Source organism: Daphnia carinata, chromosome 4 (assembly GCF_022539665.2).
Source record: "Daphnia carinata strain CSIRO-1 chromosome 4, CSIRO_AGI_Dcar_HiC_V3, whole genome shotgun sequence".
Taxonomy (NCBI): domain Eukaryota; kingdom Metazoa; phylum Arthropoda; class Branchiopoda; order Diplostraca; family Daphniidae; genus Daphnia; species Daphnia carinata.
In genome coordinates, this window is record NC_081334.1 from 3,846,893 (window position 1) to 3,859,681 (window position 12,789).

Sequence of the window (12,789 nt, forward strand, 5' to 3'; positions counted from 1 at the left end):
AATATCCACGCCCCCAGTTGCACGCGCTAATGGAAGTGATCGTGTTTTTTCTTGTTGTAATAAAAAATGTGTAGTCGCCGTCCTGCGTCTTCTTCTTCAAAGCATATTTCATCACTTTGGTATTTGTTGGCAGTTATTTTTGCAGTAAGATGCGGGGTGTCACCATCCATAGATAATGATATTTTCAGTATGCGGTCCCCGTAATAGTTGTTTGATTTTGATGTATTTCCTTGTTTTTTTTTTTATTGAGATTTACATTTTCTTAGAATTCAATGCTTCAGAGATGACCTAATTCCTGTACTAAAGATAACATGGGATGAATTCAGAGTAGAAGTGAATCAAGTACCGGAAACTGGTTCAGTTATAAAATATTTCCTCCAGTCAGAAGGAGCAAACTTAAGGTTGAATTATGTAATATGAGTTGATTGTACACATTTTTAAATTTCAGTTCTTTTTTAATAGATCTACTGCAGTGGCATGCATTTCAACACAGAACTTGCCACTCTTCAAATTTTCTATTACTGGCAATTTGCTCAATCAACCTGTTGAATTTTACTTTGATCCCATGCTTGGGGATACCAATGGGTTCTTCCACTACCCAAAATCTGCAAAGAAACTATCGTTTTGGCTGAAAAAAATGGGTGATCAACAAGTATTTGAGGTTAACAAAATATTCTAAAAAGCTTGACTATAGCATACAATATCTTGTGATTTTTGATTTAAGGATGGTGAAATGCAAGGCTTCCCATGGAATTTCTTTTTCCAATACGTAATACAGGATACACCCTTTATTAATGGAACTTTGTCAACCAACTGCAATCTTTATGAGGTAATTGTCAACATCTACTTGGACTTACTTAGATCTGGAAATGTAACATTTTCTTTAACCTTTCATGGTTTTAGACAAATTCCAAACCAATGTGCATCTACAAAAGCATTTTGAATTTTCCAACAAGTCAAGTTTCCTGGGTTGCTCAAGGGAAAATTCATCGTTCCTCAGATAGTAGTATCTTGTCAGCGCGGCTTACAAGAAGTGCATCTCACCAGCCGATAGCTCCGCTATTTTTCAATGCAAATTGGAACACTTCGCAAGAATCGTTCAGCCTCTCTTCGGACCTTGTCTTGGGTGAACAATCATTATTGTCATTGGCAATCACATCATCGTTTCTTAACGGGTATATTATTTTAGACTACGTCAGACTGCCGTTTTAGTGTATTTAATATTTATTGTATTTTTCATACATTGAAAATTAGGTGGCAATTGCACCTTGAGATTCTTTCATTTGCATTCGATTGGCGATGGTCAAGCAATTTGAGTATTCTACCGAAACAGGATGGCCGAGAGGTCACAGCTATATCAGAGGGAAACTACTTATTTCAGCCAAGTCCTATACCGATTAGATATCGCTTTGGCTTATTGGAAGGCAATTCATCTTCACAAGTGTTCATGCTACGACACAACATCAGCTCTGCGTTATATCGCTTTGAAGGCAATATGTCAATTGATGTGGAACCTACGGATTCACATCCAGAAATCATCACAAAAATTACCCAAAAAATACGTACATCATCATTAGAAAGACCTTTGCGACTTGACCTACAACAGATTTTTCACGAATCTGGCTATTGGACGTGGGAAACCGTTGTGTTGAGGTCCGGTTTGTTCGACATGCACGTTTCAGGGCACTGGAACGATACAGTTCTTCAACATTACCGAAAACTCTTCCAGATTCATTCGCACGATGAAGACTGTTTACCCTCAATGAACTTAGAACTTGATTATTCAGATCGACGCCGCTTCTATCACCAGATCTCATATCCGTTTTTGGCCTGTTCGTACGGTCTTCTTGTTCAGCTTTCTGACACTTCCAGGTTCTTACCTGCTGAAGTAAAAATTCTTTATCGAGACGAATTCAAAGCAAATCACTCACGAAGCATATTGCAACTGAAGCTCTCTGAAGTTAATTCAATTTTGAACGCCAAAGTATCTACTGAGTGGTCGGACATAAATCGAATGACTGCAGCTATTAAAAACCACCTGGATAAGGTATAAATTTAAAGCATATAGTTGCTATTGTTTTTTTAAAACTATTTTTAAATTTTCAGATTACCAATTGGATGGCAGATGAACAACATCCTATTAACCAGCTTCTTAAACCAATTCTCCGTCGGCCTACTCTTGCCAAAAGTTTTGCTGATGCGTTGAAGTGGCTAGAAAACTATTCAGGATTGTATTAGGGCTTTGAACCAAAAGTCTGCTAATACGGTAGATCAAATTATACTGAAGTATTTTTAGGCCCTCCTCCAACCGCCCTACATCTAAATTTCAATTGAAAATGGAGAGATTGTTAAGAAGCATCGCGTTGAAATGACAATTCCTCTCAAATTTTTCCGACCTCATTCTACAGCCACCTGGAAAACAAACTGGAATAGATTCTCAACAGCTGGTCTTCTTCGTCCGGCGTTGGAAAGTGGTGCGTCGAGAGATGAAACTAAAACCTAAGTAATCCGAACTTTACCATTAAAATTAGGTAAGATGATTAACATTGTTTCAGTTTAACCCTTAGTTTCTGTTATGATTACCAGAAGCCTATGGTTACCGGTAAATCTTTCCTAGCTATCGTGCCATACAAATTCTGTCAGATTAAATTTTTTTCTTATTGGATTTTTTTACATTTGTAGATCATCTCGTCTGAGTATTGGCCGATGAAAAATCGGTTTGGGCAACATTCATGATTGCTAGTCATTTTACCATTTCCTCAGCCAAACACCTCGTTTTAAAGGGTAAAGATTAGACAAGAGAAAAATAAGCTAAGACTCATCAACTTATGCTGTTCATAACACAGAAATTTAAGGGCTGTGTTAAGTATCACTAGGTGTTGCCTCCGTTCAGTCGCTGCTGGTTCGCAAAGTAATTTGAAGTTAAAACAAATTACGAATGGTATAGATGCATGTATTCAAAATTGTATAGATAATTAACCGTTTCCCTCTCCGTATCCATAAGTGCACATACCCCTTTAAGTGACTAGAACAAAAACAAAACCATTCCAAATGTAAAGGGAAATTAGAAAATTCCCAAGTTCAGCCATTGTCGAAACCCACCCTACCCAAAGTACGTGTTAGTAATATCCTATTCTCTAAACATTGCTCTATTTTGGTGGTTTCAAAGTAATGAAATCGTTGTCTGCGTAGCCCGAGTCGCTCTTTCCGTTGTCTTTGGCTGCCTTTAAGGTCTCGGCGTCGATTTCGTCTTTCACAGGTTTTCCATCTTTGTCCAACGTAAAGTAATCCTTTGGTGTTTTAGGTACATCAAAATAGGCCATCATTCAGATCGTGCACTACTCTCGAAAACAAGACTATAATACAACCTCAAGTGCAGCGGGGATTTTGTGATGGGCTTCACCCGTCATCGGAGCGTTATTTGCCAAATCCAAATCGGTGTGTTGGCCTACTCTGCGAGTCAATCCTTCTGCTACGTCGGTCGACACGCATGATCGTTGAAGACAGTATAGCTCCTTTTGGCCGTCATTACCGCACCAAGTGCCATCAGGAAAATGGGCAGAGACATCAGGCAAACTATTCAAATCCAAACGTGGCGTGTAAAAGCCATCTCGGTCATTGCGCTTGCAGAAAATGGCGCACGATTGCCAGGGACGTTCTAGTATGAAAATAAAAATATGCACATGATTAAAACTTTTGCCAGACAATGGATGGGTGTTAAGAAAAACTTACTGTCTGAATAAGCAGCTTGCATGCCTGTTCCTTTCGGATCGATAAACGGTACAAATTGGCTGAATTTGGCACACTGCTGGGTAGCAAATTCGACAGGCGTTGTTCGTGGTTTTCCAGTGCAAACCTGAGCATCGTCGCAAGTCGCCGCTTTGACACTGGCACCTTCACAACGGTGTAACACATCGCTTGGCTTGGGATTATTACATTCTCTTTCACTCACAATGGCTCCTGTTAAGGGCATCGTATATTTCAGCCATTGGTGCAGAATTTAAAAATCTTATTTTGCAAATGGGTTACCTTTGGATTTCTGAAGACAGCCTGAAGTGCAAGGTTTGCTTTTCCAATCTGACCATCCACCTTGGATTGATTGTACAATGACAGAACGACCTGTCGGGACGCAGTTTCCTCCATCACACCACTTGAAATGCAATAGAGTATTATTGAATTTTTTCAAGTACATTTTAAACAAGTAATCAAGTTCTAGGATTCACCATCGAAGACCCACAGACGGTTCCTGGAAGTGCTGGTCCAGACGTAAAGAAACCATCGCGATTGGGCGTTCTGCATTTCAACGAATTACACGATCCCTTTCATGTAAAATGGTATAACAATTGGATTACATTTTGGTTTGAATTAAGCTATTTAAGTCTTTTTACAGCTATATCAGCATTAGTGGCAAAGTAAGCAACAGCAGCCTTGTCCCTCAAGAGAATTCGGCATTGCTCGTCTGCTGTCCATAGTTGACCGGGCTTGTCTCCATATTTGTCGTGATTGTAGTCGGGAAATTTGCCAGACGGGACGTCGTTCATGCAAGTTTCACTGCTCAAATGGAAGGTTACTATTTTTTGTACGTCGTTTGTTAATTAGTTAAATGCGTAAAAGTGAATTTTTACGTGATAGAAGCTAAAGTTTTGGCGCTGCACGTCGACCATGTAGCTTCTCCTACCACACCACGTGACGGACTCATGATGTAACCTATGAAACGCAGTATGAATGGTAAAATAGTTTTTACATTTTTTCCAGGTTTGCCTTCGAAACATGTTTGGTACCTTCTGTCGGACATGTATTTCCAGAACTATCGTGGGACATTCCTAAACTGCAAAAAGGCATTGATAATTCTGTAATCAATGATTCCTAGTTCTAAAAAAAAACTATTTTGATATCTTCATAGAAGAGTCTACTTACTTGTGACCAATTTCATGGGCCATCACATAAACTGATGTGAATCCAGTGGAAGGATATGGCTGCCCCTGCTGGTTGGTGATACCGAATTCTCCAATAACACAATTGTAAATATTTGTGCAAACTCCAGTTACCGTGGACAAGCCTTTTTGGAATCATACACCAGACAAGTATCATAATTTGCTTTTGAAAGGTAGAGTTTTTTAAAGATGACATACCCATTGTTACGTAATTGTTTTTCCCATTTTCAACAGCATAAAAATCAAGCCCAGACAGCAACAGTGCCATATCCCAATGCTCAGCTTCAGTATCTGAAGGTTTATTGAGTTTTGTTTGGAATGCACAGAAGGAATCAAGCAGTTTCCCTCGATCGCCGCTGTTGATTAAATTAGCCGGTGCCTTGGCATGGAATTCCATGTAGACGATTGAGAGGTCAACTCGCTGGCCCAAGCTAGGGAGGTGATACAGCGCTTGCATCTAGGTAAATATAGAGATTTTCTTTCAACTTCCAATTGCTATTTTTTAATCAATTTTTTACCGCATTGACGAAGGCTAGAACCAATTCGCGGAGCTTCACGTATTCTTTTTCCCCTAGGTAGGGCATAAACAATCCCAATGCCGCTTGATCGACGAAAATTCCCAGCTCAATGATCTTGTTAGATGCAGCTTTGCCAGTAATGGATTTCTCAAGAGCATTTTTACTTGAGCCCTGACTAGATTTACCAGAAACGTCATTTCCCTTGGCCTTAGCCCCCTTGCTCTGCTTAGTCTTCCGTTTTTCTTTTGATTCAGATTCCACCTGATCGAATAATACGTAAAATTTTAGGTTGGCAGAGATAATTTTCCAGTTTTTTTTTTTTTACCAGGACGGGTTCCTTTGCAAGCATCGGTTTCATCCTTACAGGTAAATCCGCTAAAGTGCAAATCAAAAATTATTGAAATCATTAAATAATTTTTCATGTTTGCGTAGTGTACCGTCGCAACTTCGCTGATGAGCTTTAAGATGAGGGAAAGGATCAACCGTGCGAAGGATATGAGCGCCAACCATGATTATTTCGTTACCCTCTTCGGAAGGAGGATGCAGCAGCTGACGAAGTCGGGGTGGAATTGGTCGAATTTCCATTGGTTTCCCCCCATCGATCACGTAACCATGCTTTTTAAAAAATATATACTTATTTGTTCATTATCAAAGATCAATTCGTAGACCTTACAATGTCATCTTCAGTACAGTGACTCAGAGCGGCTGCGAGTCCACCGTCAACGTGAAGGAAATGGCATTCGATGCCTCTAGGATGTTCCTCCACAACTTCTTTATTAAGCCCCCCGCTACTCCTCACAACCGTCTTCATGTTTGGCGCCATGAGAAAATTATTTGGCCGCACTTTAAGGTCATATTTCCTATTAATTTTATATGGTTAATAAAGGTAGCGTTTAAAATAGCTTATTTATCAAATTTTTCATACTTTCCGTTGGCAGCGAAAGAATAATGAGCATGGTTGTCATGCGGTCCGCTGCGTTTTGTCTTGGGCCTAATGTCGCGCTGAAGAGGATCTTCGGCTACGAAAACTTGATGACGGCGGATGTAAATCACCTCGTAATCGTCCACTTGTGACGAATTGTCAACGCCAAATGTCCGACCCAATTCGTCTCCGTTCATGAACGTGTGCAGAGTGCGCAACAACTATAAATTGTGTGAGTGACGATAACATATTTTTCTAATTCAATTAAAAAAGTAAGATCGTATACCTCTGAAGGCTGTTGAATCACTCCCGCCGATGCCAAAGCAATAGCAGATAAGAAAAGAATTATGCACTTCATCGTTTTAGCTTAAAGCTCACGAGTGATTCCGAACGGAAAATGTCAGCCATTTATATGCTTCGTACGTCGTGTTCCATACTGGTGAGCAGGTGTAACGTATTTAAATCAACATGTTTCGTTGTAACAGCTGCTAATAATATGCTGTTGGTTACCTATGTATTTATCTCTGTATTGCTTAATTTTTTTTATGCAGAGACAATCAAAACTGTCATGTTCATAAAAATATGCTAAAAAAAAAAGCAAACAAAAAAAGACAGAGCATTCCAAAATGCAGGAACATCAAGGACACGAACTGCATATCATTGTGAGTTTATAAACTTCTAATAAATCTTTTTTATTACTTATTGTTTATTGTATGTTTATTAGACAAGGAGGAAAGGGATATCCTGGTAAACGGTCCTGGTTTGACGGAAGTGGGTGTTATCGCGACGGGTGGCTATGCAACGGTAGACACCTTCATCGCGGGCAGAATATTCTCCTATAACGAGCCGCGACCCAGCAATCGATTGTTGACGGATGGAAAATCGTGGATCTTGTCGATCTAGTGCCCAGCTATCCACACCATTTCGCTCCAGCTTCTCCCACACGATATTCTGGAACGTTTAAAGCAAGTATTCAGCATTTTTTATTAAGAATTTAAAGATAATTTATAGGTTTGAGAATATCCTGATTTACCGAGATGATGTCGAATGTGGGGGGAAACTGGCAGGTGAGTTCTGCCTCCTGGCCGTTGACTCGAACCTGTCCCTGACCGACCAACTGCGGGTAGGCCTCGTTGGTGTAGTAATCATCGCGGTAGCCGACACTCTCGTAGTTGAGACCGTGCAGCGACGTGTAGCCGCTGCCCTTGATCCGGTTGCCCATGTATCGCGTAGTTCCCGGTAGATAGCCAAAATCAAGTGGGCGATAATCTGATCCACTATCGAAACTATTAGCCAAAAGCGGATCCGAGTCTTCCATTGGAGATCCCGGAATCATGGAGTCGGGTATCGTTCCTAACGAACCTGGACGAGATTTGGGAATTAGGGCGGTAACCGTTGCTACCAGTACACATGACAATAGGAGAATAATCAAGTAACTTTGCTTCATCTTGTGACGACTGGAGATGCACTAAAGTAGACGAACTTTGTGACTGGGCCCTTTAAATAGACTCGTCAACTACTTTTATTCTTGGGTTTGCTGTGCTCCTAATAACTCCTTGTTGGCATTTCTTGAAAATGATTGTACCATAAAAATGGCAGCAGTAAGGGGCAACAGCCGAAGAACAGGATGAGAGTGTCCTTGGATATTAGCTTTGCGTTTCCATCTCGGGGTTTTTCTTGATGGTGAGTGCGCCGGAAACCAAATTCGTGATGCCATGTTTTTCTGTTTATTTCTTATTTTGAGTGCCCCGTGAAGAAAGAAACAGCGGAGAGGCGATTTCCTCGCGACTTTCACTGAGCACATTAGCAGCATCGCTTGCACCTGTGTCTCTTTGAGTCGCGATTTCTTTAATAACCGTGCCGTGTCATTCGAAGGTGAAGAGGCGGATTGATAACGACCATAGCCTTTGTTTGAAGTCGTCAACAATCTAAAATCCATTAAGCCAACTTTTGTTTCTTCATTTCCCTCCGGAGTGAAATTTGATGGCTAGTTCCCGGTTTTTTTTATTCCGTCGTCATCGACAGCCGTTTCGTAATTACTATGGTCGCAACTTAATTTCTTTTTTTTTTTTGTCCCCTTTTTTCTTAAAGTATTTTATTTATTTTATATATTAGTTTGCTTCACAAGTTTCCAGTTGTTTTCGTGCGCGAGAGAGATAGACGGTGTCTCTAAATTGAGGAAGTCACCTCGAAAAAAACAAAAAATGTCAATAAAAGCGGTCAAACAACCCCGATACCCCTATGCGGTATCGAACAGAATGATTTTAGTTATATGTTATCCCTCTTACAGTTGTGAGTAATCGCTATCTGGTATCGCTATGAGTACGGGATCGTTCACCCCTTATCACGCTTACCCCGTTCTTCAGTTTTTATTCATGAACCCGAATGTTAGCAGGTGGTTTTTTATACAGCTGGCTAGAGGTTGGGACGGAAGGCTTTGAAGATGGCAACTATCCATTTATTTTATAGCAATCCTAAATTGTTTTCTCTAATTTCAACTGGTAATTCCCAATCCGTCATTTGCTGTGAATGTGCGTTGAACCTACATCTAAATACTGCTTTCCAGGCCAAAATTACTGGGATTGCGTGGTTTTTCCTTCGCAGTTTTATGATCTGCAATATTTGTTGCACGCAGTAGTTTATAATTGGCAAGTTGTTGCTTCCTTGCTGTTCGTGACTCAATCGCTGGGAAACAAAAATGTAGTCCATCTAAGGTGTCATTTAAAACAATACGTGCTTGTTTACTTGCGGTGGGAACAACTTTCGCTGTGCTGTAAAGCTGGCTAGTGGAGATAAATCCAAAGAAGATGTCCAAAAATCGAAGAACAGTCTGTGCAATTTCCGATTCGCATTGTTTACTATAATCACTAGAGCAGCATTAAATAGCTCATTCCATAGTACTTGCTTGTTATGTTTTGTCGTCTGCAATGATCAGTAAAACAATACTGAAAATGGTTTGGATAAATACGCAATATTGATGTGTTCTACACGACTACCCGCCATTTAACTTCAGTTTTTTTTTAATCTAAGGAGAAAAAAAAAGTGATTTGGTTCTTTGCAAAGCTGTAAGTAATTATATAAAGGATTTGTAAAAATATGTCTGTTTTGACTGCTAAATTTATTGTTGTATTCAGTTTCTTTGCACATTATGTTAGAATGCTCATGCATTCTGTCAATGAGAACCTCAGCCTGTGAAATAATTAATAGGTAACATTACTTGTATCGTTTCTTTTATAATCTAGTATATATTTTGTAAAATGCCTAATTAAAATTCAACCAGTATTGTGTCATTTGGAAGATGGTTAACTTGTTACTTGGGAAATCTAATGTTGGCAGATATTTTCCTACTTAAGAAGTACAGTACAGCAAAAATATTTCTAATTTGGAAGTCTGGAATTAACTGCCTCGTGATGTCTTCAGATTTTTTTTTTTTTAACAAGGGCAATATTGTTGTTTAATGGATCACCTGTAAATATTTTCTTTGGCAAGGAGATTTAATTTGATTGAAACATTTAACCAAATTCCTTGTTTAAAGCTTCCCTGCTCAATTTTATCAGGAATCATGTAGTTTAATGAAAACAAAATCCATAGTATTTCCATTATTTATTGAATTGCGTAGTATAAGCCCAGAAGCAATTTCGAGGACGATGTAATAGCTTACAGTGTACGCAAAAAAAAACGGCCATGTCGAAATAAGGTAATATTATTATTTAAAATGTTTTCTATTACATTACGATTAATTAGAATTCCAGTTCTCCGGTACTATTCATACTGCGAAGCAGTGTAAACAATGCGGCGGTGGCGTTATGGTTAGCGCTCTGTCTTTGCATGTTCAAAGCCTGAGGTTCGATTCCCGCCTCCGCCAATCTACGGTTGTCCCAACAAACCTCCTCGGGCTATTGGAGCCTTGTGGCACGGGAGTTACATTAATGTGACCTATTCCCAGCCAGATCGTAGTAGATTAGTCTTCTCCTTAAATGTGATGAGGACGGTGCCATATTCCATGATTCTGTCGAGCTCCTAGTGGGCGAGGATGGCGTGAGGAGACCATGGCACCGACATTTTTAACGCTTAAAATCTGCTTTGTATTGAGAACGTGAAAACGATACACAATTCTGAATTTTCTATTAAATTAAAGACCGCTTTTCGTATAAATAACACCGTTATCCTGACTTTCAAATGTATTCATAAATCCAGTAATTAATTTAAATTCCCGTATTTTTTGGCAGTGTTATGTTAGTCATGGCGGTCTTTTGAATTAAAAAGCAATAAATCTCTTATTGCCTGCTTCGTAAAACCCCTGCTGCTGTAATAAAACATGTGGTGTATAGAATCGAGCTGTTTTGTATAATAAGCCATAATCTTTCGCAAGTTCATCATATGGCAAAAGGATGCTTTGGAAAAAGTTGACTGCATAGTGCACGTCTGCTACGTCATAACGCTACGAAAAATGCAACAACAAATACAAATGTGGTATGGCATTGCCAAAAACAATCCTTAATGCTGAAATTCGCTAAATTTCGTATACAAATTCATACAAAAATTAGAATACACGTTTATATTCTTCTAGATATTTCCTAGATTTTTTTTTTTTTTACTGGAAAACACCAGCCATGCCTTCAAGAAGTAGGAACAATGAATTAAAATTAAAAATTAAAAAAATTATTCGATGTTGAAAACTTTTATATTTTTTTCTTGATAATAAAGAAAAATCTAAATGCTAAATTTCTTGATGACAAATGACACAGGAAAATTGATTTAGATCGTTTGCTGATTTGAGTGGTATTTTTAAAAAAGTGTGTTGAGGGATTTGATAGTTGAACGCCTTGGCTTTTAGTTGCCTTCCTGCCTACTTGCATTTCTGGTGTCTTTTCTCGTCGTCGATTTCTTTGCTACAACATGGCGGATCAGGTATAATGCTATGGATTATTTCTAAAAATTTTTATAGGTTTTATGTAAAGTGGCCTGTGTATTTGAACCAAAAATTACGAATCGCTGATAGTCGTTCTTTTTGGAATATCTTAACAACTTAAAAAATCCGAAGAGATCACAATTGTATTTGATAGGCGAGTTGCCTGATCTGGTCACATGGTTTACTTTGAAGTTTTTCATTTGGTCAAAGTGAAAATTTGTAATTCTTTATCTACGATAGGATTCGTGTAAAATTTTCTTTAAATGTTATTTAATGTAACTGTGGTTTGGGGGTATTAAGTGTCAAATTTATAACGATTTTGTCATCAGTTTGAAGTGTTAACGTGTTTCGAATTAGGGAGAGCGTTCATTTCAACGTCAACCAACCATTTTCCTTAACCGGAAAAGCGGTAATAACAAAAAGAGTAAAATCGATCGCTACACACGTGCGGTTGGTCTGGGTTTCAAGACTCCCAGAGAGGTAAAAGCAAACAGCAGCATCTGGTTTTGCAACTATTTGCACAAATTTGCCTGCTGTCTGCTTTGTAGAGGGTGGGACATTGAATCGTTTTGTGTCTGTAATGAATGCTTTATCCGTTTTGCATGATTTGGTTTGATGGATTGTTTCCCTTTCCCTATGTCTTTTAGAATGAAAAGTCCTTCCAGAAGCAACCCACTGTCTTCTTGAACAAGAAGAGTGGTAAGAAACAGAAAAATCTGAGATACCATAGGAATGTTGGTCTTGGATTCAAAACTCCCCGTGAGGTACTGTTGCAAATGCCCTTGTAGTATAGTTTTCAAAATGCATGTTACTTTTAATGTTCTTGAAGTGCAACGTTATTTATTGAATTGGGTTTAATTTTAGGCTATTGAGGGCACCTACATTGACAAGAAATGCCCTTTCACCGGCGATGTTTCTATCCGTGGACGAATTCTTACTGGAGTTGTCCAGAAAATGAAGATGCAAAGGACCATCGTCATCCGCCGTGATTACCTTCACTATGTTAAGAAGTACAACCGTTTTGAGAAAAGACATCGTAACATGTCCGTGCACTTGTCACCGTGTTTCAGGTAAATAACATATGGCTAATCTATCCTTTATCGTTCGTGTATTTTAATTCTATTTTTGTTACAGGGATGTTGCTCTCAATGATGTTGTTACCATTGGCGAATGCCGGCCATTGTCCAAGACAGTTCGTTTCAACGTGCTGAAGGTCAACAAGGCTGCTGGAGCCAAGAAGTCCTTCAGGAAGTTTTAGACCATTATCTTCTGAGAAAGGATTTCCAATACAGAAAAAAAACTCCGGCTGACTTGATCATTTAAAAAATCGGTGGATAATGGTTTCATTATTGAATCTTTTAAATTCGAGTACCTCGCGCTGTACGTAAGTAAAGGAAGAAATTTAATGATTCAGTTAGCTTTTCGCCTCACTTTGCAACGTGTTGGTAATGGAGATTCGTTTCAACCACAAGGAGTTTACCTCCGAGATGGACGTGACAAATT

General features: G+C 39.0%; 4 protein-coding genes across 8 annotated transcripts; 2 read left to right on the forward strand and 2 right to left on the reverse strand.

Annotated features, from left to right (window-relative positions):
* The first annotated feature begins 12 nt into the window (after positions 1 to 12).
* Positions 13 to 3,191, forward strand: LOC130694286 (uncharacterized). Of its 3 annotated transcripts, XR_009001976.2 has the most exons (8): positions 13 to 200; positions 267 to 401; positions 463 to 661; positions 725 to 829; positions 904 to 1,175; positions 1,255 to 2,047; positions 2,107 to 2,531; positions 2,683 to 3,191. XR_009001976.2 is itself a non-coding variant. In XM_057517355.2 (7 exons), the coding sequence occupies exons 1-7, from the start codon at positions 67 to 69 to the stop codon at positions 2,236 to 2,238; spliced, it is 1,770 nt and encodes a 589-aa protein (XP_057373338.1). In that variant the 5' UTR covers positions 13 to 66; the 3' UTR covers positions 2,239 to 3,191. The 3 variants fall into 3 exon arrangements, 2 of the variants coding, with proteins under 2 accessions (XP_057373338.1, XP_059350999.1); XM_057517355.2 differs by having other exon boundaries at positions 2,107 to 3,191; XM_059495016.1 differs by having other exon boundaries at positions 463 to 652; positions 2,107 to 3,191.
* LOC130694278 (A disintegrin and metalloproteinase with thrombospondin motifs adt-2-like) lies at positions 2,938 to 6,758 on the reverse strand. Its single transcript, XM_057517346.2, has 16 exons — positions 6,661 to 6,758; positions 6,378 to 6,595; positions 6,126 to 6,312; positions 5,890 to 6,067; positions 5,778 to 5,827; positions 5,453 to 5,713; positions 5,133 to 5,391; positions 4,918 to 5,059; positions 4,782 to 4,828; positions 4,626 to 4,707; positions 4,389 to 4,551; positions 4,224 to 4,319; positions 4,030 to 4,150; positions 3,733 to 3,960; positions 3,369 to 3,658; positions 2,938 to 3,290 (listed from the first exon to the last, which is right to left on the reverse strand). Exons 1-16 carry the CDS (start codon positions 6,730 to 6,732, stop codon positions 3,150 to 3,152), a joined length of 2,535 nt encoding a protein of 844 aa, XP_057373329.2. The 5' UTR covers positions 6,733 to 6,758; the 3' UTR covers positions 2,938 to 3,149.
* A 93-nt stretch (positions 6,759 to 6,851) lies between these two features.
* LOC132087920 (uncharacterized) lies at positions 6,852 to 7,867 on the reverse strand. The gene is made up of 2 exons (XM_059495026.1): positions 7,408 to 7,867; positions 6,852 to 7,325 (listed from the first exon to the last, which is right to left on the reverse strand). The coding sequence occupies exons 1-2, from the start codon at positions 7,819 to 7,821 to the stop codon at positions 7,095 to 7,097; spliced, it is 645 nt and encodes a 214-aa protein (XP_059351009.1). The 5' UTR covers positions 7,822 to 7,867; the 3' UTR covers positions 6,852 to 7,094.
* Positions 7,868 to 11,159: 3,292 nt separating this feature from the next.
* On the forward strand, positions 11,160 to 12,603 carry LOC130694306 (small ribosomal subunit protein uS17-like). Of its 3 annotated transcripts, XM_057517384.2 has the most exons (5): positions 11,259 to 11,285; positions 11,644 to 11,766; positions 11,934 to 12,050; positions 12,151 to 12,356; positions 12,421 to 12,601. In XM_057517384.2, exons 1-5 carry the CDS (start codon positions 11,274 to 11,276, stop codon positions 12,542 to 12,544), a joined length of 582 nt encoding a protein of 193 aa, XP_057373367.1. In that variant the 5' UTR covers positions 11,259 to 11,273; the 3' UTR covers positions 12,545 to 12,601. The 3 variants fall into 3 exon arrangements, with proteins under 3 accessions (XP_057373366.1, XP_057373364.1, XP_057373367.1); XM_057517383.2 differs by lacking the exon at positions 11,644 to 11,766 and having other exon boundaries at positions 11,160 to 11,285; positions 12,421 to 12,600; XM_057517381.2 differs by lacking the exon at positions 11,934 to 12,050 and having other exon boundaries at positions 11,242 to 11,285; positions 12,421 to 12,603.
* Positions 12,604 to 12,789: the final 186 nt, after the last annotated feature.